Source organism: Anabas testudineus, chromosome 11, assembly GCF_900324465.2.
Source record: "Anabas testudineus chromosome 11, fAnaTes1.2, whole genome shotgun sequence".
Taxonomy (NCBI): domain Eukaryota; kingdom Metazoa; phylum Chordata; class Actinopteri; order Anabantiformes; family Anabantidae; genus Anabas; species Anabas testudineus.
In genome coordinates this window covers 7,044,744-7,070,874 of record NC_046620.1, presented here as the reverse complement: position 1 = coordinate 7,070,874, position 26,131 = coordinate 7,044,744, and the positions used below count along the sequence as shown (strand labels likewise).

General features: G+C 41.3%; 1 protein-coding gene across 1 annotated transcript in view; it reads right to left on the bottom strand.

Moving 5' to 3' along the window:
* The window catches only part of LOC113154992 (syndecan-2-B-like), a 35,810-nt gene extending 10,825 nt beyond the window's left edge, over positions 1-24,985 (bottom strand). The window contains exon 1 of the mRNA XM_026349446.1: positions 24,678-24,985. Coding sequence (XP_026205231.1) covers positions 24,678-24,737 — 60 coding nt within the window. The 5' untranslated portion in view covers positions 24,738-24,985. The remainder of the gene's footprint in view (positions 1-24,677) is intronic.
* Between the last annotated feature and the right edge of the window lie 1,146 nt (positions 24,986-26,131).

The following is a 26,131-nucleotide window of genomic DNA, read 5'->3' as shown; positions in this document are numbered from 1 at the left end:
GCAATCTCACCACTAGATGCAGCTATATCGTTCACATTTTACACTTTTAACTGCACAAAGGAGTAGGAGAATCTCACAATGATTCCCCATCACAACTGGTTTCAAATGCAAATAGTTTTCGGCAAATTCAGTGCATCAAAGAAACACTCGGTACATCCAGTTAACCTCGTGGCTTAACTTTCCACCACTTCTCCTTGAATTCATTCTTTGAACTCAAGTCGTACACCTTGAAGTGAACTAAAAAAAATATATGCCCTGCTTCAGAAAAGACGCCTTGAAGCACCGTAGCAGAGGGAGGTGGGTTGGTGCTCTTGAGTTACGGTCAGCGAGCAGTATACATTGACAAAGACGCACAAAAACAACTCAGAACAAAGGGCAAGGATTCCACATGTAACACAGAAAAAACACACCCCATGTTCCCTCTACACCACACATCCAAACACATAAAGAATGACTTTACTGTGCTTGTTGTTAGTAGTAGTATGTGAAAACCAGTCTTCTCCGGTACCTGAAAAATAAGAACGTGCTGACCATGTGCCTGATCTCACACAGCATGAATTTACTTTAACGAGGCCACTGGTACTTGTACAGTAACAGCGTCAACAATTAAAACATACAATAATAATCAAAGAAGAGAGAAAAGCAATCCATTAAAAAGAGAGAGAGCGAGTTACAGATTATTTTAACTCCGGTCGCCTTCTCAATGTCCTTGTTGGAACTGTCTCCCTCTTTTAATCATTACGATGAAAAACTGCTAGTGGTATTTGGTGCAGCTTCTCAAGCACAGTGACACATAAGGACGTGAGTTTGCACACACACAGAAACAGGCCAATTTGGACACATTAACAAACTGTCTGCAGTCTGACCAAGACAATGAAAGGAAGTGGGACCGACATGGCCCGAGTGAAAGTGAGCAAGGAGGAGAGCGAGCTGCCATAATGAGCAAGTAGCTAGCGATGTATGCCCTGTATTAGTTGTGAGAGGAGTTGCCGTAACTGGCATCTCTGCCTGCTAATGAACTAATAAGCCAATAGGAGAGCAGCCTCTACACCAACTCTTCCTGTCACTCTGCCCAAATAGGACATGAAAAGCTACCAACCAAGATTTGACAAAACACAGATGACAGAGAAGGAGGGAGTATAAGATAAAAGAGAGAGAGAGGGGGTGGACAAACAAGGGGAGAGGACGAGAAAAGAGAGGGACGGAAAATAGCTCACTGTTGCAGACAATCCTGCAGCCTGGAGGTTGCTTTACTAAAAGCCTTTCAAAATCACCATGTCCATGGCAGGCAGGGCTTGAAAGGCACTGGGTACATGTGCTTACAGTATGTCTGAGAGTTCTTTCTAGAAAAGATGGATGGAGGGAATGAAAGATACATATGGAGGAAAATAGTCATTCTCAACTAACCCAGGGCTCCCGACTTTCTACTGTTGACACATCGTCTTCGTTTCTAACACAGTAAATATTAGCTCAACTCCAAGTCTGGCCAGAGGAAATGGTGTTCCTCAAAGGAATCCAGACACATACACTTGAATATCTGCGTGTCCATGAAAGCACCCATGGGACACACATACAGTATGTGCCAGCACACACACACACACACACACACACACACACACACACACACACACACACACACAGCAGCTCTCACATCTCAAAAGCGTGAGACGAATACACTGATGCACATCATACTTCAGAGAGAAAAAGAAGAAGTGCAAAACAAGTGCACAGGGGCTGGCAGCGTCTCAGATCCTCCTCCTGAGTCTGATGCTCTCTCTGGTTCTTAACCATTTCCTTAAGTCTACCTCAGAACTGCAAGTAGCTTAGAACGAACCATAACAGAAAGAAACAACATCCCTCTGTGCTTTCTAAGTGCAGCCACTGGTCCTAAAGCATTGTGCTCCACAACTGTCCCCTTTCTATATTTAATAAGAATACCACAGTGTTCAAGTGTTTCTTTGCCCCTGTTCCTCTAGTTGGTTTTATAATCAAGTGAACTCCTCCAAATCCAATCCTGGATTTTAGATGAGCAGATTGATACCACTTTTGTGTCAGTCCATTAAATATTAACTCAGCTTAGTTTAGCATGAAGTTCAAAAGCAGGAGGTGACAGTTTGGCTTTGTCCACAGGTTAAAAAGAAATCCAACTTACCAGCACCTCACTCAAATAAAACGACTCACCAATCACAGCATCCTAGAGGCTCTCTGTGCAAGACTAATACAAGTCACAATATCAAGGTTCTTCATATGCATATTGTTGACAGCATTACTATGCGGAGTGGACTGCATGCTTTGTTCTGACCCATAAATTAAGTCAGTTATTATCAACTAAGCAACCAAATATCTGTGAAATATATGTGAAAACTCAATATGTAAAGGGGGAAGTTTGTGCGAGAGATAGAGACTGAGAGAGCGAGTGAGAGAGTGTGTATGTGTGTGTGTGTTAATCCCTAATTAACAAAGTAAAGGTGGCAGATTGGCCTGCTGGCTTTCACTTTATCTGTTCTACTTGGCCTGCCACAGATCCATATAGAAGGTCAATACAGCCTCACAGCCAGGCAGACAGCAACTGTGCTCTGCCCTGTTTCACTCCGCTGCCGACAAACCCGACTCCCTCCACAAGCCCACACTGTTCTTCTTCCCACAGGCTCCTTCATGATTCAGACTTTATCACTGCACAACAGACAGAGCACACGACAACAGCAGCAAAGAGGGAAAATGCATGCTGATAGGAGCATGGAAATGTCCTCCTTTTTTACCTTGAGGGACAGGTAGAAGGAATCGAGTGAACCAAATTATAGATGAGGAGAGAAAAAAAAAAATAGAGAGAGCTGAAGAGAAACCAGAACTTGTGGTTAATGTTCCAGCAGCAAGAAAAGGTTGAAAATCCTAGTCAATAAATAAGGAAGTCAAATCCCGTCTTGGAAGAAAAACAGTTCTCACCAGCGTGTTGTTTGTCTCACTTCATATGTTTAGATAAAAGTGATATTTGTTATAGGAGTATGAATATTTATCAGATAATTTTAATTTTTAACAGTCTCCAACAAATATATCCTTAAGAGGTTAGAAGTGCCTGTTTTTTGTGTTATTGTGATATTTTTGTTATTTGAATTTCTGAAAGTGCTGTTGTGGAGATAATGTCAAAAGCAAGATGAGAGAAAGGTTTAATGAGAGATTGCATTGAGTTACAAAAGCGTTAAACGGACGTTTAATGAAGTGTGTTTAATTCTGTGCACTGTAAACATTTAGTGTCAACAAATTTAGGGAAGAAGAGTTGGGAAGAATCAAGATATGCAGCTTCAGCCATTAACTGAGCAGACAGCTGCTGCCTTCCTGGAAAAAGTATGAATAACAGCTGGGCTGGCGATGATGTTATTAGAGTCAGAAAAAAAGAGAGAGAAAAAATAAAACAGGACAGGAGGAGCTGGTGACATCCAAACATTCAATTTGCACCACCAACACCTGCTGATGACTGAACAAGCTGCTGGAGAGACAGGCAGCAAAAAAAAGGTCTGTGTGAGTCATGTACAGTACGTGGGTGGTGAGCATTGTTTGGAAAATGTAAAGAGGATGAGCAGGCAGTAGCAGCCACCTACAGTACAGACTGCACGAGAGGATGTCCTGTAACTCTTAACATGCCACAAAGGTTAGTGTGTGAGTGTGCACATGTGTGCATGTCTGCTCTTTCTGCTCTTTGAACCCACTCTAACTTTTATTGCCCTCCCGGGGATCATAATAAGGAACTAATTGATAGTCTTTGAGCCGCGGGCTGAGGAGAGGGGGAGTTCCTGCAGGAAGTCAACACAAATCAAAACTCTCTCTGAGCCCCTTAAGGTCTGGAGCAACTCCAGCTGAGTTGTGGTGGGTAGCAGTCACTTAGTGTATGTGTGTGTAGGTGGGGGAAAGACAGACTGAGGAAATATCCGACTAAGATAAAGAGAGAGCCCGAGTCTGGAGTTGATGTTTACAGTATCTGCTCGTCTAGATGCCAACTCCTTTTAGTGAAGGAAGTTCAAGTAATGTCTTTCCAAATGTACAGAAGATCCGAGATGTTCAAATCCTACCTATCATCATTTGAATTGCTTGCAGTCTTTTAAATCTGATGCATGTAAAAAGTTTAATGATTGGAATAAACAAATAAAACGTCTCTCATGAACTCAACAAAAATGACAAAGTTATACAGATTTATGACAACTTGGCAACTCAGAAATATGTACGAATGCATTTCTCGGACTAAACAGTGCACAGTCCTAAGCACAATTCATTCATCCCCTCTCTTTCATTTTCTCCCCACTCCTAAAGGATTAGATCACGTTGCCTCTGTAGGTGAAAGGCGCCCCTCAACAATCTGAGCACAAGCTGAGCATGTGGGTGCTTTCGGCTCAGATTAATATCGTCTCCTATTCCAAAACAAACGGCCGCCTGACATAGAAAGGCATACGCCACATTCCACAGGGCTCAAGCCTCTCCATAAGGGGCTTGGCAGGAGCAGAAGGGGTTTCCAGCTCAGACTTCCAGGGGTATGTGCACCATAGTGCACCGTGTGCAGCGTATTGTCTACCTAAAACTGTAGGTGGGACACTTTTAAGTCTAGAAATAGCTTTTGTATTTTGAATAGATCAAATAAATTGACCCTTTCAACTAACACATAGTGATCAAATGATGAATCTTACTTAGTTTAAAGCCGTTTTCAGTGAAGAGTCAGCAACAGGTTAACTTCCTTTAGTTAAAATGTTAAAATGTGATCTCTTTATACCTCAGAGATAATAGAAATGTTTTGCTTTGTATTGGACGTGATGCTAAACAATATTTTCACACGGGTGTGAATAAATGAGTTACCCTTTAAGTCCTGTGCCACTTCATTGCACACCGTTATTAAAAGGATGAGACCAGCCTTTTATGGATGTGTTAGCACAATTTTATGTCCTCATAAAGATTAAGTCTGTGGTCAAAGACTGCAGGACAATCAAATGCAGAAAGACCTTTCTGCAAGTGAGTCTGCACAGTGGACGTCATGGACTGAAACTGCTGAGCAAACACCCCAAAACTGATGAAATACATGACAGATCAGCTACTTCTTCACTGCACAGATGATATCTGAGTGAACTAAGACTAGTGGCTGTTTCTGGATGATCATACTAAAAAAAAACAAAAAAAACAAACAAAAAAAAAACATTAAGTCAGGCAGTCACCTTATGACAGAATACTACTAACTAGCAAATATTCCATACTATCTTGTGAAACTAATACGGTTGTATTTTTGTGTTTTTTTTTTTTCAGTCCTTCATAAAAGCTGCTAGTCAAGATCCAATTTGACGACTCAAACTAAATCCACATGTGAGGATAACACTTTCTAAAAAACACAACTGAGTGCTAATGGAGTAATCTCTGGTTGTATATTACTCTAACTCATACCATGTAAACAGCACGTGGGTGTAGAATTGTATCCCTTCCTATTATATTGTCCTGCCTTTAACACACCATTGCTTTTCCTTCCCACCAGCCAGAAAGACACAACATGGACTGGATATCATTTCCTTCCTTGCAGTATTACTTCCCAACAGGAAGAAAGCCAATTTCATGGTTTCCAAGAAAAACAGACACATGGTGACAGACCACTGATGGGCAATAGGAAACAATAGCATCCACCTCACTCTCACCCTGTTGATTTGGTTGTGTTGAGAGGCTAACTGTATACATACTGTAAAAATTGGTTTAATATTCCCATCTGCAGCTTTGTCTTTCTGTAAAGAATGTGTATTCTCCCACGAGCTTCAAAATGTTGCAGCTAATTTACTCCATCTCACACCACTAAATATTTAACCACACTAATTAAAAGCCATCGGATTCTGTCAAGTGCCTCTCTAGACCCTGACTGCAAATAATGTAAACTTAATGTAAACCCTCTCACTGTGAAATTTCTCCCTTAGCGATGCCAGAACTCCAATGAGGGGAACAATGTGGAGCTCATGTGGCTTCAGCATGGCACCATTTAGAGAATAGCTCAGTGCTGTGACATCCAGCCTCATGGACTGTAACTGGCTTTCTTTCTGCACAAGAACCTCTGCAGACTCCCCAGCCTATAGTGAATCTGCGCTCAGTCCTGCCCTGTTCTCCTTCCTCGACTGCGCCTCTCTGCTCGACTGTCCACTGGCTTCTGATACACACGGGAAAGCTAGATTCTTTGTCAGCTGTGAAACTCTAGACACTGGGAAATGGGCTTCACCCTCCAGTCATCTCTGGTGCTGAAGAAGGGGGGAAACAGTAAAATTTGCTGCAGCACGGCAACTTTCCTCCCTCCAGACAGAAGAGAAATATGAAGCTTAAGAGAAATGCTTGAGCTGAGTAAATGTAGAGAAGAGCGAATGCAGTAACAGAGTGAGACAGATTTAAGTGCGTTATATAAAAAAGGGCTTCATATTCTGTAACTCAAATACTCCAATAACCCAAAAGCACTGATGCGGAACATGGGAACAATCGGGACTTTCTCCATTTAACTGCATGTGCTAGCACAACTCATATCATGAATACCACATATCAGAGGTTCAGACCACTCATTGTGACTTAAAATGGAGTCAAGCTATGTTTGCCCAGATGTGAGCAACTGTATGAGAAGTGACAGAGAGCGCTTGTGGAACATGAGCTGATTATTCCGGTTCAGCCCTATGCTTTAGGTCAGAACCCTAATTGGCCTAAGATTGACCACCTTACATGAATTAATAAAACCTCAAGTTCCTGTTTTTATCTCAAATATGATCATTAAAAGTTATTTGGAAAGTCTTCCTTCACATGCGTTATCCATAAAAAGCTGTGCAGAGCATGGTCGAGTTTATTGGTGGAACAGGGAGAAGGAGGGCCGGGTAGAGCAGAATAGATTGATTTCAAGTCTTGTGCTTCCCTCTAAGTTGCATACTGTTGCTTTAACTATATCTTAATAACAAAATGATTTTCATTACTGTTGTTTTGAATATCCCAGGACTTTCAAAGGACAAAGGAACCTATGTTATGTCTCACAAAGCAGTTCACAAACCGAGTTGCGAGGAAAAGCAGTTGAAGGTAAAGGCTGATTCAGCTGACACAGAGGCACAGACGTTTCTTAGATTTCATCAGTTTCCTCCTTTAATTAATAGACACCTTTGTCTCCCATGACAACCTTTAGCTTGACTAAAGAGCTCCTCTGTTTCTTTCATACCCCACCTAAATCTGTCCTGCACTGCCCACAACAAGGTCTCAGTGACCCTCCTCCATTTACTTAATAATATAACACAAAACTAATCATACATCTGGTCCACTCTCTCAGTGCAGCATTGTAAGTTCTCTCTTGGCCCCCAAATAATTTTATCCCTTCACCAGCATCATATTAATACTTACTTAACTTTTAGCCCACAGGTGCAAACTGCATGAGGCCCAAGACTTTCGTCTATGGAAGAGCAGGAAATGAAGCGTTATGCTGTTAAGTTAGCAGTTATTCTCCCAGGAGCTGCAGAGCACAGTAGAGAAAGTAGAGCTTCTATAACATTCCCCGTCATTTAGGTCTTATCTTTCAGCTCTCTTATGCATTACTTAGCTCAGTGGGCAGGAATGCGTGTCTTTACATCCACCTTGATTTAAATGGATATGTGATTGTTATCTACCTGTCTGCACCAACAGGCACCCTGCTCTCTTGATGCAGGCATACGGGGTTCGGTTGGTTAGCGTGTGGTTTAGAAGTGAAGCTCTGCTGTGTTCAGCTGCTGTCGAGAGACAGAATCTTTTGGTTTAGAAGCTGGGATACTTACAGAGGGTGCCAAGACCATCTGTAATGGAGTGTAGGAGAGAAAACAGGTCTCTCTTTATCTTATGTCCTTGGATCAGCCTGCTATGAGGACAGGAAGAGGACGGATGGAAAACTTTCTCCAACTATTTGTTGAAGCTGCTAAATAGACTGTCAAAAAAATTTGTAATATTAAAATGTTATCCACAATAATTATGTGTGAAAAAATAAATAAATCCATCAATAATGATAGTTTCATATTTTCCTCTGTGCTGATAAGACACAACTAGTAACTTAAAGAGTTAAGATATTATTAGTCACAGACATGTACAGTGATTCCATTTTAGAAGCACTGTGTTAAAATGCTGATAAGCCAATGATGGTGTGTAACTAAAAAAAAAAAAAAAAATGCAGTGGCTTTAGTAATTGCAAGATCTGTGTCTCCTGCTGATGAGGAAGTCTCCAATTACAGAAGCTTGTCTGGTTTTCTGTCTATACCACTAGCACCCTGTGCTACACTGGTGTACATTTATGCACTTCAGCCATTTGATTTTGACTTCCTCTTTATTTCTAGAAACATTCAGCACTCACTGAGCTGACAGAAATAACTACTGCAACTGTAACATGCTGCCAAAACGAGCCTTTAATGGTCACAGTAGAACTATACCAAACAAGTTAATGCACCTGGCCTCAACCTCTTCTGTAACAACCGTCTTAATTTCACATTCAATGCACTTTGTTTTTTGTTATTTGTACTATTTTTCCAACAAGTCGACTAAAGCACTGGATGATTTAGAACTGTCGTTTCTAGTCAGCAGTTGGAAATAAAAAGCTTGTAATGCAGGCTCCTGTATGCTAACATTTCAAGTTCAGTGTTATTAATTAGTGTTTTGCCTGCTTTATAATAATGATATCACGTGCAATGGCAGATTAATAGCGTTATGCATTCTTTGCATTATAAAATGTCTTCCTGAATAAATATAGCCACCATTATTCCACAAAAGTAAAGGCTTCAAAGTTTTACTGGGCTCCCAGCTGAGCTCCATCATGCTGTTTGTTATATAAATCCCTGCTGTGCATACACACACCTGTGTCACAGGCAAACACACACTTTCAGTACAGTGCCTTGCACGAACAAACGCATGCTCGGACATATTTACATATCAACACATGTTCATGAACACAAATTACCTTGCTTTGACCTGCACACTGGTCTGCCTTCGCATAGTATGCACATGACCTCGTCTCCTCCATGTTCACACACAAACACACACATTTCCTCCATCAGGTAGTTGGTGCGTAAGCCTGGGCTGTGGAAAGGGATGAATGCCGTCTTTCAAGCCACAGCAGGCCTGAAATATCAACCATTCCTGCGCAAACACAGGTGCTGCTGCTTCTATAGAGAAACAGATTACAGTAGTAGTAAGGTAGGGAGGTATACGGGGTCAGTCAGAGCCCCACCATCAGCATTGACTGCACTTTGTCAACAATGAACACACATGCACACACACTCACACACTGCTGGAATGTGTTTTGTTTGAACCCCATCACTATAATTAGGCTTTGTGTATGTGTGTGCATTTGTTCCATGATGCCTTTGCATGCTCTGTACTAACACTCTTTGTTCTAGAAACAAACAGTTCAAGTATTAGCAAATCCTGCTCATGTAAATTACACGCTGAATGGCACACACCAGACAACTTTGTACTGCTGGGTTCAATCTGATGGAAGAAATAACGACGTGGTACTTATGGGCATTCTGCCCTTGGTCTGCTATTAGGAGGACTGCTGAGTGCCCTAAATCTTTGAAACAATGGAATGCACAGTGCTTAGTGGCTCAAGTGGGGGTCAGTGTCATTAATTACTGCTCATGTGCTCCAGACTTAGAGCTAAGCTAATCATCTTGTCTTAAAACAATCAAGGTGCGGGGTCGTGCTCTATCAAATGCCAAACAGAAGACAAACAATTCTTTCAACATTCAACAGAAAGGCCAATTAGTCAATTGTCAGGAAACTGACTAATTGTATTCAATTCAATACCGAAGATACCTGCTGAAAGAAAGACTGTCAGTGGTTTCTGCTGTTAGTGGCTGCTGCACAATCCTCTAGTGGTCTGTGTCAGAACACACGTCTTTCACACCTCATACAGTCTGGGTTTCTCCGACACATTGTCAAGGGAAGGGCATGGGTTCCATCAACTCTGTCTTTTAAAAGCTTGTGTTTTTTGTTGGCGTTATAAAAATCCCCAGGGCGCGATGTGTGTGATTGTGTGTTTAGCATGTGTTTGCATCTTGTGCTCACACACTGGATGTACACACACTGGAGACAAATGCCTGTGCTTGTGTATATTGTACTACATAACCAGTTTCAAATTCACTATAGTCCAGCTTTTTTCCCCCTAATTTTGGTGTTCCTACCTTGGAATGTGTTTCAGATCAATCTGCTGCCAGAAAAAGAAAAGAAAATCCCTGAGCTCTCCATTGCCAGATCATTAACACTACAACATGAAAGCTCTCTCGAGGACTGTAGGGGTCAAAGTTTTCCCCGTGTCCTCCTTACCAAATAAATTATAAAAAGATATAAAGAGTAGATCTAAGAAGAAGGAGGAGGACAAATTCTGGGTTGAACAGCATAATACGTTATCATACATTGCAGACATGCCATGCTCACCACAACACAACACACACACAAGTTTAAGACTGAGGTTAATCTGCCATCTTGATCTGGCTTCATATACAGTTCTCTTGTATACTTCAGCCAGTGCTCTCTGGGTCAACTAGGCTGGTGCCTGGCCTAATTGACCCAGTCAAAGGCTGGAGATTGCATCAGCACATATGTTTAGTTATTAAAACAGCTGCAGTGCTTTTTTTTTTTTACTTTTAGGAGAATATGTGGTTGCTGCTAAGTCGGGCACATTCGGTACAACTTGCTTCTGCTGTACATCATCCTCTAAAGGTCCAGCTGACAACATACTGACACTAGTTCGGGCTGACAGTAGTTACAAAATTAAATATGCCACATCCCTCCTAATACGTATGGCCAGTTTTGCACTTATAAGCTATGCAGAAAAAAGTGATGATGTACCACATTTCTCCATCCAGGATGCCAGTCTCTCCCTGCTGCCAGCTCTGACAAATAGGCCTTTATCACCTGAAATGAAAGCAAAAGAGGAGAGAGGGGCAGATGGGGCAGAGGCATGCAAGCGTGGGGGAAGAGGGAGGAGAACGATTTCGCTGCTTTGTCGGCTGATCTGGTTCAATCCGTGTGGTGCAGCGATTGAATTCCCATCCAAGCCTTTTCCTTAAGAGGATTTAGACTCAGGGGAGTCAGCAGGGCCACAGAACAACGGTGTGTTAATAGCAACCCGCGATGGGATGATGGGAGTGATGTAGCAGAGAAGCATAAGACAAGAAGAAAGGGGAGGATTGGGAAAATTGCAAAAACTAAAAATAAAAAAGGTAATAGTCTAGGATAAACTCTTGTTGCAGGTTTAGGTTATCACTTCTAGTGGGGGATAGTGTGTTAGCCATTAAAGACAGGAAGGAAACAAAGGTGGTAAAGAAAGGTTAATGATAGTAGCCACACACATCATCACTGTCAGAGAGAGACGAAGGGGACACTAACAATTTAAGGAATGGATAAACAGAAGAAACAGAGGCATTCTAAAGATTAGAAGGCGGCAGGTGGTGATCTCTGATCCCATTATCTGGGGCTAATCCTGATGAGCAGTGACCATGTTTGTATGTGTACTGGTGTTTGTGCGTGGGTTTATTATTGAGATGACTCTCACTGAATCATTCCCTCAGTCAACCTGTAGTCAGATTTGAGGAACGTCCGTAAGTTAGACATGTTGAATTTTTGCCATGCTGCTGCAACTAGGCTTAATTAAAATCTTAAAATGGATCATATCTATTTGCCTTTTAATGTATGATAAACATTACATTTTGTCTAACCAGGAGTTTTACAGTTAAGCAGTATTATGTGACTGTATTATGTTAAGGTCATCTGTTCAGATGATTTAGCCGTCATGTTTGTTCTTATTAATTTTTGCTAGTTCTCCTATGTCTGCCGGCTTTTTTGTCCTCACTCACTGCTGAAAGCTTCATGCTTGTTGATATAAAAATCTCGTACATCACAGCTCATGTCCACAAAATAATAAAACTGAGGTGTAAACTTTTCAGAGACTGAGAAACAGCAGATATGGGGTGACGGAGTGAGAGTTAGCAGTTCCCTGTGCGAGTCTGAAGTGCCATCACCTACAGTACAGTATGCACAGGGTGTTATTAATAGTCGGCTAGCCTGTGAGTCTGGGTCACCATGTGTTTGTATTCAAAAACACACACTGTTCAAATTAACCGTGCAGAATGATGCATACATAATCTTAAATAGCTTTTTTTTTTAGGATTAGTAACCACAAAACTACAATCTGAAAATGATTTCATTATAAATACAATTATAGCCTATCCTATAACCAAAAAGTAACATACTGTTGCATACAGTGTTACATAAGTGTGCAGCAGGTCATAGATCAACTGGTTCATAACTCCACCACAACAAAGCCAAAGCAATGTGTGTATTATTGCTTTAATGATCCACTGAGAATTCATGCCATCAGTATACTGTTATGTTTGAAGTGGGTTTTATCTTTTGGCTCTAATCCAGTCCATCAGGCCACCATGTCACATGATAATGTCAGATGAGTGCTGCAGATGTAGATGTGCAGGTCTTTATTAGCTTCATGCTTAGATGTTAAGCCTTTAAAAAAAATGCCAGTTCAAAGACACTGTTATCTCTCTTTATTCAAACCAGGAGAAGAATGTGGTGTCAAATGCTGACGAGTGAGTTAGTGGCACATCATCACAAAAATGTTATTTATAGCTACTATTAAAAGTCAAAAGTTCACTCAGTTCACTTTGAAGTGACTTATTATCTCTACACCTGTTCTTTTTTACAATTGTCTGAGGTGTTAAAAATTAAGAGAAGAGAAGAGAAGAGAAGAGAAGAGAAGAGAAGAGAAGAGAAGAGAAGAGAAGAGAAGAGAAGAGAAGAGAAGAGAAGGAGTTTCTATGGCAGGACATGTCTCACCAAAGATGGACAAGATGGAAATCATAGCAAAGTTGTCTTTCGTTTGCCTCCAGTATGAACAGTAACTAGACCAAATGTGGGCTAAGCATGACTCATGTAATTGCACATTAATGACACTGTCTAATTATGGGTGCAGGAGCTGAGCTGTATGCCAGACTCAGCGTAGGGCCCACAACCACACAGGTTTTTTTTAATGCCTAGGCTAAAATATATCCAAACACTGACAAAAGAGTTCTTCAATGGTACTGTAATGTTTTCTTAGCATTTTAACTGAGGTACGGGTTTTATTCCAGCACTTTGTTTGATGTACTGTTGGCCCACCAACAAAGAACTTATGAGCTAAATACTGACTATTACACTAATAATGTGCATCTATAAACTCTAAAGCATGACGGGATTTGCTTAAGCAATATAATCTACGACAGCTCTATCGTGCTTTGAAGAACTTCATGCTTCAGGCACGAAGTAGGAAACAAGAAACACAAGTCCACTTTGCCACTGTCCCACTGTATCCTGTATGGATTAATAGTGTTTGAGAGTCACTTGAGGTCTAATTAGCACATGCTGAAGATTAGCCTGCTGAGGCTCGTGAGTACTTTAGATCTTTGAGCAGTGTAGTGCAAATGCCAGGACACTGTCTCTTAATGCTGTCTTAATGCTGTCAACATCAGTGCAGGCACAGCCTTCAAGTACAGAAGAAATGTTTGGTTGATTAATTGATAAGTTGAGATACAGAGATAATTGCCAATGAATTGGCAAAAATATGCTAAATTGTCACCAAAACTTTTTTTTTTCAACAATTTCAAGACTGAACAATAATTAGCTAGATAGAAAATAATTAGCAGATAAATCAAATAATTGCTCAGTTGATGCTTTTAATTTTTAAATTTCAAATGAACATATTTTACAACAGCAACTCCACTTCTGACCAGTTAAAGATTGCTCCATATGCTCTAGAGAGATTTAGGCAAAACGCTAGCACTTCATTTTGTTAAATAGAGAGAGCTAATGTTTCGGCAGTGTGAAATAAAGATTTTGTTTTTTAATTTTTGTCTGTCTTAGGGGTCAAAAACCAATTCCGCGAAGACGAGGCCACTGTGATGTACATCCGTGTGTCTCTCTGCATATGTGAGTGATGTTTGACTCTAACACTACGGCTCCATCCTCCACTCAGTTCCTGTTCTCATCGTAACAAACTGCTCTACAACAAAGAGGGGGGAAAAACACCAGCTGCTCGATGCGAGATGCATTCTTCTCTTATCAACCAAATGACACAGTAAGCTCAGAAATATGAGTAAACAACTCACGTCATCCTGGACGACATCCTCCAGGGTGTATTACATGTTGCACTTTAGCTTTGATAAGCCCTTAACTGGAAAGACTGTTGAGTGCCACGTTTTAAATTCTGTTGAATTAAAGCAAGACCACACTTTTCCACATGTAAGAATGAGGGGTGCATACCTAATGTTGCAACCAAACAGTCTTGTCTGGCTTTCATGGGGATATTATGTGTCTGTTTTTTAAAGTGTTGTGGCATCTGGCTTATATTTGGAAATAATGGAGTGAAATTCTTATTCATGTTCCATCCCATGTAAATAATTGAATTCTGGCAACTAAAATAGGTCCAGTGCTTCTGCCACAGCTAGGCTACATTTTCAATCTTTAATGACTGTGTGGAAGAATAAGCTGGGACTTTGAAAGCATGCCAATTTATCAAGACAGAAAATGCACTTTTAACTGAGAGAACACACAATTAGCAAGAGGCTGATCTTTCACAGAAGAGACTATTTTTTATGCTATCTCTCCTTTGGATGCAGGACAGAGATCACTAACAAAACTCCTGCAGCTAAAAATGGTTTTTAATGCGTCTGCCAAACCTCTGCTCCCTTGCTCACTACACGGCCTTTCCCTTTTCTTTCCCTGTGCTGTAACACTGCAAGTATGTGTGGTTTTTGAAGTCTGCAGTATTGCTTTTCTAAAAGGTTCCGACACAATACGAGCATGTGAATGCAAAAAGTTTAGACTAATCTCTTAAGTAAAAACAGAGAGATATGCTGAGAGAGCTTGCAGTGGTACATCCCACACTAAAGAGGACCATCTATCAAAAACCCACCAGGCACCAGAAGTTTCTTGCAGCTTTTGCACTGCAGGTCTAAGAAAACCTGTCATAAAGGCTCTTGTGGTCATAAAGTCACACATAACAGAGTGCTATGCTACCACACTAAACTAAAGCAGAGGCAGTAAGAGCAAACAATCATCTTCAAAAAGGCATCTTCAATAGACTCTTCAGAGCTGTGTGTTGACGCAGCAAATGTGTTTCTGCCAAACACATGTCAAGGTCAGTGGAGTTCATTAGATGCACACTGTACAATTTTCATAATGCAACTCAAAGGCATTGTTTGGCAGACTTTTCATGTCTGGTGAGCACTCATGTCTCTTTCTCTAACACAGGCTTTCTACTGTAAGTCCAAGGCGAGATTTTCCAACACTCACTGAAATTTATTTTAAAGTGTAAAATCAGCGAGGATCACCTTTATCTTCGGTAAGATTCAACAGAAACTTCACATCAGCTGATAAAAACACAAATTTATTTTGTTGAAATGGAAAAGCTCTCTTGTACCGCCACATTTAACAAACATTTTCAATTTCCTTCCTCACAAAAAAGCTGGAAAACAAATTTTATTATGAGCTACTCTAACGATATTGTCCTTGTTACACGCTCATAAAACATCACTCTATAGCATTATTAGTGGTCAAAAACTCATTATCATATTGAGAAAATGAAGAATCATTGCTGAAATACTTAATTGCTTACTTGTCTACAGTACCATAGATACATACCAGTAACAGGAGACACTCACTTAAGTTAACCAAAGTATTATGAGCCAATGGAAGTTAAACCTTCTGAAGATCCCACTTCCTCTTAATATACACAGTTCTTAGTGATGAATCCAAAAACCCTGTAGAGACCGTGTTAGGAAGTCAAGAGGCTGCCCGGGCAGAAAGAATATCCTGCTGGGTCGAAGGGGAGCAGCGATGCAGCCATTCCACTGAGCTGTCCAATCACTTGATTAAACAAATTATCATCATGGAAGTAATCACCCTTTGCACTCTGCCTGCCTGCCTACATTATACCATGAAAACCTGTTTAACTATAGCATGGAAACGATACGGATTATAAGTGAAGCGGTGACCTTGGCTGATGACACTGTTAAAAGGGCTTATTTCTGGGGGGTGGGGGTAAACTAAGACAGAGAAAGTTCAAGAGGAAGGATGAAAGACAAAGAGACAGAAACCCAAAAAGAGTGACGCAGAACGTGACTGAGGACAACGGAATAGCTGGTATTTAGCATGTTCAGGCTTTAAGTTGATATTTTAATATTAAACTTAAAAGGTGTGGCAGTATTAGAATTAGTGGAAGTATTGGATTTCAGGAAATTCAGAAAAGCCTGAAACCTAAACACAATAAAAACAAAACAAAACAAAACAAAACAAAACAAAAATAGATTTCCAGTCAAGAGGTCAGAGGGTTAACCGTGTACCTAACTGCGGACATGACACAGTGTGACTGGCAGCCACTGTTTGTTTAGAGATCTCTGTCTGAAATTTTCCACCCATCAAGAGGTCTGTGTGGTCGACCCGAAAGGAGAACTCCAGCAATAAGCGTGTCAGCGGTATTTGCATTTAAAATGAAAATGGATTCCATCTGACATGGTTTCTCTGGTCTAAAGCCTCTCTCAGCTGAATAATAAACCCAATCCCTTGGCGTAATGGAGGACTAACTGCTGGGGTGCTGAATGCAATGCAGCGCTCTGCTGAAAGGTTTTACAGTCAGTGTTGAGAACACAGATGGCTGGTTACAGAATGCATTAGTAAAGATTAACTCGCCTGGTAGGATAGCCACATTAGTGCCTGTGATCATGTTAACAACCGTGGCAGAGAGACTGTGTGTCATGATAACACTTGGGCATAGTTAAATGTGAACGCCAAACTTGGTATCTGAAAATATCAAAATGTAATTTCACGATGAGTATCTGCTGGAGTTATGCATAACATTGTGGTTGATCAGTACAAGTACACTCGTTTTCTTAAAGAAGACTTTAATGGAAAGTTTATCATTAATTGATCATTTTGTCTCTTTTTCACAAAATTGCATTTGATGGTATCAACATCAGGATTGGACACATCACTTTTGGCTTTGAGAAATAGGATTTTAACTGCTTTCTATAAGCCGCAGCACTAATGAGCATGTAGAAACACAACAGCAGGTGCAAGCTCGCAGCGCATCGTGTCCACAACAATCAGTGAGCTCATATGTGCACAAACTCCAGTCTTGTCCAAGTTGTTGCTCTCTGACACTGTAGTGAACACTAGTGACATTGTCGAACAAAGCAGGCGAAGCCAAACAAGATGGTTCTGAACTTTACAGTTTAAATATGTAAATGAGAAAGTCCCCCGCACCAGAACTGAGTAAAGGAGTAGAAACAACATTAAGGCTTAATGTTTATGGAGGAGTTATGTTCATACTTTTTTATTCATTTATTTTAATTTTTTTTGCTGTAAATCAAATTGAAAAGGAAAAGAAAAGAGACTGTTTTGTTTCACTTAATTTAGCTTAAAACTTGGTATGAGCCCAGCAGTGTCCCTACAGTATATTTGCCCCATTTTCCACCACTGTTAGCTCATTCAGTATTACTGTGTGAGTCACTGTCTGGACTGGTCTGAGGCTGTGGTCATGGTTTAGACATTGAACATCGGATATCTCCCACAACAGCACACAGGAACATCTGGATTCAGATCTGGGGTCTTGACATCATGGCTCCTCCAAATCAAAACAAGGAAATGAAGCAAACCTCAGCAAAGTCAGTAATCACCGCCTTTGAAATTAAATGGAGATTAAAACCTAGGGTATGAAAACACTACTGAAGATTCAAATGTTTATTTTTGTGAGAAAATGAACTGTTGGAGAGAAATGCAAATGTTTCTGTGCATGGAAAAAATTACTTACTTTTAAAATTACAGGTTATGTGCTGAAGGAAATTATTAAATGCAGGAAATACTCAAGAGTCTACTAAGGCTACCCATACGGAGAAAGGAAAGGAAACACATCAACTTCCTGTTTTTGTTTCAGATCTCAGTAATGAATATTCATGAAAACATAAATTGGGTCCTTTAAAGGCACTGTGTTTCACCAAAATGAGTTTACACACCAGCCTGCATTTAGAGCGAAAAGTGTTATCTGCTATGTAGGGAGTTCACTAATGAATTCCCCTCTCTAGCTCAGCTTTCACAAATACCCTCTGGAATCTCTGAGTTTTCTCACGAAAACAGCTCTAAATTAAGTGACTGCGTAGAGTATAATTTGCGTTTGGTGATACACCCTGCATAAAAATCATGATTTACATGCTTTAGTTCCTTCAGCGCTGTTTTGGCTCAAGATGCAGGAAATAATGGAAACGCCAGACATTACAAGTGCATTTTTTCTGCGTGGTGGAACGCCACTGCAGATATCAATTTGGCGCCTTACAGGGACGAGTGTGCTCGTAAATACGAGTGAGCACAGATGTGTTAAATGTGCCGTGCTGTTTTCCACAGCAATCATGGGAGTTAGACGGAAAAAGTGGCTGACGTCATGGCTTGAAATACCTGCCATCGTCTGGACGGCATGCAGATGGGAAGAAATGAACCTCAGATGACTTATGATGTCTTATTCAGCAGAACAGTCAACCAGCTGTTTGTGACAGTTTCACTTCACCCTTTAACAGGCAGACCCACAAACCCTGGTCTGACCACACTTTATGCTAATGATAATAAAAATACAGCTTCAAACAGGAGATATACTGTGTGTCTTGGTTGCAATAATAGATGAAATTGTCAGAATTTCAGAGTCACAGAATCTGACATGATGCCATACAACTACAATTCTCATGATGATTGCTACGCACTTTGTCTTCTCTGAACACTAAATTGCCTGACATAGCATTTCTATAGCTTGTAGTCAGTAAAATACTGAGCTTTCACTTGGTTCTTTGCTCTTGGATAAAACATTTTTGCCTCCATCATTGGATGTGCTGTTCACTGAGATTGGGAAATTGTCACACAATTTCAGAATATCTTTTCTACAGACATTTGCAAAGTTACATTTTTCTATGAAGAGTGACAAAAACTATAATGTGAAAAGAAAGATGAAATCTCTGTGAGTTTTGAAAATTTACAGAACTGAATTCCAATGTCAGAAAGGTAGGAACATCTTTATCCAATCTGAGTCTGACTTTTATGATATGACTTTGATAAAAAAAAAGCAAGAACCCAATTGACTGGAGTATTAAATAAGTTTTACAGATCTCATATCCATTCTATAACCACTATTTGCTAAATATATTTACTCCTCTTGATCATTTGCACCGCATGTCTTAATGAATAAAGGTGACACATGTAAATATTATTCTCATTTTAGTATGTAGATTGTACTGTAACAATATCCAGAAAGCAAAAACAAAAGTAGTTTGATAACAGCATGCTACATTTACTCAAAATGATTAGATCATCTTTATAAAATGCACGAAAAATGTAAAAGCACAAAGTATTTCTTATTGTAATTGGACTCTTAAAAGTATAAAACACATTCCTTATGTTCTTACACACAGTCCGCCCCAGTAGTCTCTCCTCATACTCCTTGTCATACTCTGTTTACTTCATAGGTCTGTCTTTGTCATTTCACCCCCTGCTAAGATACACACTTTTCACACCTCACACAGCAAAGCATCCTGCCAAGCATGGGAAAACCAGAACGCCAAAAGGGAGCCAGGGTTCACACTCTTCATCCAGTCTTTTTCCTTCATCTCACTCTTCGTTTCCTCCTACTTACTCAAAGTTGAAAGCAGCAGGCAGTAATGAAAAAAAAAAAAAAAGAGAGAAAGAAAGGAAGAAAACAGATGTACCGACACAGGGTTTTCCCCATTTCTCTTTGTCACAACCACAATCCCCTTCACCACAGCCCTGCCAAGGAAGTTTCCATTTGCTAAGCTAATTAAATAGAAGAAAAAAGGGAAGAAAGAGGTGAGAACAGAGGAAGAAAGAGCAAGAGTAATGTTCCAGGTCGACTGTGTCTAAATATTGTCATCCAGATTGCCACATGCAAAAGGTTTTTTTGTCTCCTGTAGCAGCCTTTGATAAGTCTTCGAGTGAAGGTGGCTGTGGCCCAACATAAACCAGTGCTGCTGTTGCTGCTGATACTGTAGCTGCATCACCCTAATGTGTTTTCCCTATGCGTCAGTAGCTGCAATGACAGTGTATTTCAAACATGTGGCATAAACTCATGCACACACACACACAACAACAGGGGCATAAAGAGGAACGGATAAACAAACACGTGCATAATCAGAGCCTGACTGTGAGTCTTTATGCATAAATCGCTGCCAATGTAAGAGCTTCTTCCAACTCGTCAACAAGAGAGTGAAGTGGGGGGGCGGCAGTTTGTTCTCTCAACACATACGTCCTGCAGATGTTAGCAAATTCAATGCAAGCAGATCTTAGAAGACGAGGAAGAAGAAAAGGGGGTGCATTTAGTGTGGGAAAACAAATATGCATTACTGTTCCCTCGTTTCTCCCAGCTGTCTGAGAGGAAATATAATGCCACCGCTCTCAGCCTGATCTGAGACACTGTGGCAATGACAGACAGTATCTTGACCATGCTGGAAGAGATATCTGGCAAGCAGAGGGGGGCTTTATACATAGAGATAGCAATAAACAACGAAGGAGGCGCAGGAGACCATGTGTGCAAATGTGTGTTTATCTTCCGTGTGTGCGCTTGTGTGGTGACAAAACAAGAGTTCATGCGTGGACACAGATGGATTCAGTGAAAAAGGATGGTGGTAGCTGCTGCTGTGCTTTCAGTGGTCCAGCAGTCTCTGCCTCCTGCCTTCTGTGGAGTCCATTAGTGATTGCATAATGCTTGGCAGACAGGGACCAAGTGAATGCACCCCCTGAAGGGTCGAACACTAGCAAGGAGGTAGGTTTCTCTGCAGAGTAAGAAACTCAGTGTTCCCATGTTTGTCAGGGGTGGATTTATCAGAAAAAACAAGAAGAAAGAAATGCCTTTTTCACTGACAGACAAAACACAAGCAGTTGCATGCAGGGGAGGAATTCTGTGTTAAAAAATAAAAGACCTTCATTAAATATACAGCAGGAGAAGCTGCATACAAATACGGCATCTGGGCTTTGCTTCGATGTTGCTCTATATCCTTTCACCCCTTTATATCATAACTTTTTACACGCTCTTCAATTGTTAATTTTCATCCTTGCATATTATTTCGAGTTGCCCTTCTCCAGTTTCTCTTCTTGAATAAAGGAGGATAGATGGAGGGTAAATCTTTTGTCCACCCACCACATTTTACTTATTCATCACCAAGTAAATTGGAAATTAAGTGCTCTGGAGGAAGCATACTGCTTTTATTGCTGGAGAATAGACAGAAATGTTTTAATACACATACACACACACACCTTATTCAGCCGATGACAGCCTTGTGCTGTGCCACAAACACGCAAAGCGCCACATTCAGCTCAGTAGTCTTAGAGAGAACGTCAGGACAAGTTCAAAAACACTGAGAGCAGTGGAAATCTGCATGCTTTTAGGATTCATATGACCTTCATATCAATCTACTCAAAAGAAATGACAGTGTAGTATACTAGTGCAAGTTATTTATTCTTGTTTAATGTAGTAGTAAATGATGTGTTTAGATGTGCCTGGAAAGATGTACTACACACCCTGAAGTTGAGAGAAAGGTCAGTGCGTGTGTGTCGATGCTGTCCATTTCATTACCACCAAAATCAGCAGATACAAAACTAGCATTCAAGCCTAAAGATGAAACCTCAATGGAGCTGTGGGACCAAGATAATACATCTCTTACAATACGTAGCCTGCACATTCCCACGTCGCTTAAAAAGTCGTTATAAGGCCTCAAGTTGAAGTCTTGTATTTGGTGCTTTGGCCTTTTTACTCTTGAAATAATATAAGGTATTTTCAGGCTTAGTGTGTCTTTTCTTTTTCACTATTTGAGGAAAGTCTATGATAGCAGCCCACCCTGACTTCCCCTATTGAGGAAGGACTAAGGCAGCTTTCACTCTGTGTCATCCTCATGAATGGAATCAGTCCAGAGAAAAAATACCCCTCAGAAAAATGTAAACATGTGAAATCTTCTATTTGTTGTTGCTTTAAAATCCCCTTAACTCAGACACAGACACCCCTCCATACTCCCATTTCTCTCTGTCTCGATCATTCACCACATTCCAGTTTTTCTCGACTGGCCTTGAAAGTCGGTGTGGTCTGCTGGAGCAGCAACACCAGGGAGTGGGAGAGGAAGAAGCTGGACATGGTAATCAAAAAGTCCTCCTCTGTCCTCTGGACTCAGTAAGGGAGGTGGGGGAGAGAAGAGTCCTGGGTAAACTATCATCTATGCTGGACCATGAGTCTCACCCCCTGCAGGACACCCTGTCTACCCTGGAGCAGCTTCAGTGACAGACTGAGCCACCCAGTCAGACTCTACAATGAACACTACTAACACTGTACATTTGGGATCCATCTGCTGCAATCAAGTGCAATTATTTATCTAACATCTTTCCTACTTTTGGCACTTTGCTGCGTACTTGTACTGTTGCAACAGGACAAATAAAGATCTGAATATCTTATCTTATACCGAATCCAGCCGTCTTCTAGAGCACGAAACTGAACTCAGAATCCCCTTGTAAATCACAGATGCAAAGTGAGGTGAACAACACCCACGCTTCCCACCAAAACATGACACAAATTACAGACCGCAGCATCTGGTGAGTGGCATGCACCAAAACACAGCAGAGTGGGCCAAGCACATACAGCCTGGCTTGGCCCAGGCAAACTCTTGTCTCGTCATTCACAAACGTTGGTGAGAGAGGAGTGGAAAACGTGACCAAACCAGTATGAAAGAAGAGCAAAAAAACAGAGGAGATTGTTACAGTTCCACGTTCACTGTGTTTACCTCATCTAATAAGAGACGGGATAACAACACAGCCGCATGGCTCCACTGTGCTTTGCCTTCTACAAAACAGTATTTTCCTTTAACTTGAGGCTTCAACATGTGCAGGGACCTCACATGTTGCACTACTATAAAAGCATTACTCATTAAGTAACCTGGAAACCAGGCACAAAAAACAAAACAGAACATGTAGGAAAAGAGCATAAATGGTATCTAGACAACAGTGCAAACATTATATTTGATCTTATAGGCTTGCTGGTGACAGAAAAGTAAATCGGCGCTAAGTGCTGAAATAGCTAGTTTACAGAAGCCAAGAGCAGTTTGTTTTATCTGCAAGTTGAAAAGTTTAAAAGTCACAGTATGATAGTGTATCCAAGTGAAGTGATGGGGTAATTAAAAACACACACAGACGTGCCTAAAGCGGGTTATCAACCACTTGTCAACACCAATGCCAATACTGAAAATCAATGCTACACGTCAAGTTCCACTGAGGCCTTCAGGGGACACTGATAAAGCAAAGGAAGATATTGATCTGGTTAAAGTGTGTGTGTGTGTGTGTGTGTGTGTGTGTGTGTGTGTGTGTGTGTGTGTGTGTGTGTGTGGTTTGCCTTTGTAAAGTCATACTCATGCAGCCATAGTTCTACAAAAGAGCCACTTATAATTGGCCAAAATACAAAAGGACTGCACCAGACAGTGTAATGCAATTCACCATGTGTTTCTCAAATACTACCATAAACTTTTAACAGTGTCAGAGAAGGTTGGTTCAACTCTGCATGTATTGTTGAAGTTGTAATTTCTGCTAGAGTAGGACAGTATTGATGCCAGTTTCGTACTCTACACAGTCCTGGTGTAGGAATAATAATAGATAACATGTGAAATTGTACTCTGAGCACGACCTCTGCAAAACAATGAGTCATTAAAACAACAGTGTCTGAATCAGCTAATTGGACACGGGGCCCTAACAGAGGAGGAGGCACTGTTCCAAGAGACAAGTCACAACCCACAGAGAAACAACAGGAGGGAGCAATAATGACTGGCTGCACATGAAGGTGCCAAAACCTGTCATCGCAGAATGATGCAGACAAGGAGGCTTTGAATCTGTCGATAATGAGGAGGAAGCACCGATAGCGAATCGATTCGCATATATAGATCCATTGACTGCAATGCAAACCATTCACCGATTCATCTGTGTAGCAAGCGGAGAGGCTGCATCACTGAGGACATGTTGTCAGCGATGGATGCGACTCTGTGATCGTGGACCTGCACGGACACCACAGATCCCTGTGACCCGGCTGCAGGGGCCGTGCAGCGGCTGCGTGCTCCCCTGGAGTCCGCTGGTTGATCAAACCAGTCTTGTTAGAGTTGATAAAGTCTATAATACTCCGATTTGATGTGACATTTCTAAAGCATCCATCAAACTGTGTCGCTTCTGGTAATTATGTTGCTTCTTAGCTTTAAGTCACAGGTTCATGCATGTGGAATAAACTTTAAAGCAGCTCCACGTACAAAGAAATGAAGGCGCAACATCTCAGACACAAAGATGAGAGCATGAGGAGCTGTGAGGGCTCTTTTCGAGCTGCTCCTAGTCTCCACTACAGCTCTAAACACCGTTTACTGAGCTATTTAAAGAAATCCGTGCAGCAGCCGCGGCCCCACATTCAACCTGATTTAGGTAACTACTCCCAACACTGACAGACACACACAGAGGACAAACTTCCAACTGTGTCGACAGTTTATCGCTCGGTACGTGGACACAGTCTGTCTCTGTCTGTCTGTCTGTCTCTGTCCGTCTCTCTACTTCGCTTTAAGTTTCCTTTAACTTTAACTCACCCTTTCCCCGGAGAGGAAGGCGGTCAGCCCGAGGGTCAAAATTATCCAAACGTTCCTCATAATTCCTCAGAGCGGATTAAAACGTGTAGGAAGCAGAGAAATGTCAAACGTCCTCGTCCTCTTCTTCTTCTTCTTCTTCTCGTTCCCTCTCTGTCCTCGCACCCTTCGCTCCGGCTCCTGCCGCGTCTCTCTCTCTCTCTCTCTCTGTCTCTCTCTCTCTCTCTCTCTCTGTCTCTCTCTCTCTCTCTCTCTCTCTCCGGACTGGGATCCCACCGGATACGTGTTGCGTTTTGATGATTCCTCCTCCTCTCTCTCTCTCTTTCTCTCTTTCTCTCTCTCTTTCTTTCTTTCTCTCTCTCTTTCTTTCTTTCTCTCTCTGTCTTTTATTTCACCTCTTCTCTTTTTCTTTTTCTTTTTCTTGTGTAAATCTGTTTTTTTTTTTAAAACACCTCGCGACTAACTCGGTTTTAATGTCGCCTCGTGTCACCTAGAATCTCGCACGAGACACCTCTCTCGCGCTCCCCTCTCCGCCTCTGTGCTTCGCTCGGCAGAAACGTATGAGCGGTGGAGCGCGAGCGCCGCCGACGAGCGCGTGCGTGCCGCTCGTGTCACCGCGAGACCAGACGGGGAGAGAACGTGCGACGAAGTGGCCGAAGAGGAAGCGCGAGACTCGGCACGGACGATGCGGTTCGCTGAATTAAAGTACGACTGATTATTGTGGATGAGGGAGAAACGACTGATCCGATATCATCAAAGACTGAGATGATACGATTAGTGGTTCACTGCAGCAAGGAATGAAATAACGATAAAAATAAATAAAGCACACGGCACACTGTTGGAAATAAACTCCACAACACACAGAGTATGGAATTAAACCCTGTAAGAGTTTCAGTCAAACCATTAATGGACAAAGTCTCCCTCTGCTGGTCCACATCGATCTCCCTCACCGTGTACTTTAAACTATTGGATGATGAGGGTTCTGGGAAATTGTATATCTACTGTGAGGATGTGCTGAAAACTTCAGATCTGTGCTTTTTTAATATGTTCATTTCATGAGTAAATTCAGTTTCCTGTTCGTGTCCGTCTGCCATCAACACACTGACATCTAGCTTCAATTAGATAATGTTGGATTCCTTTAAGCACATGATCAGGTGCTGTTTGTGGAAAGTTACCAGGAAGTCAGAAATCCCCTTGCTTGACTAATAGTTGTTTTCTTTGGCCACGGTAAATGTCTGAGGCCACACATACACACACACTGTTACCTACATTTGATTTGCTTCACATTTCTTTAAATCAAGCTTGAAACTGCAAGAACAACCATTAAACTCAGTTTACTTACAGGAATCCTAATGTTCAGTTAAGGCACACACCTCTAGATGCATATCTCTACAGTTACAGTGACACAAACAAATATGTAGCATAAGTTGATTTAAATAAAATGATGAATACTAAAG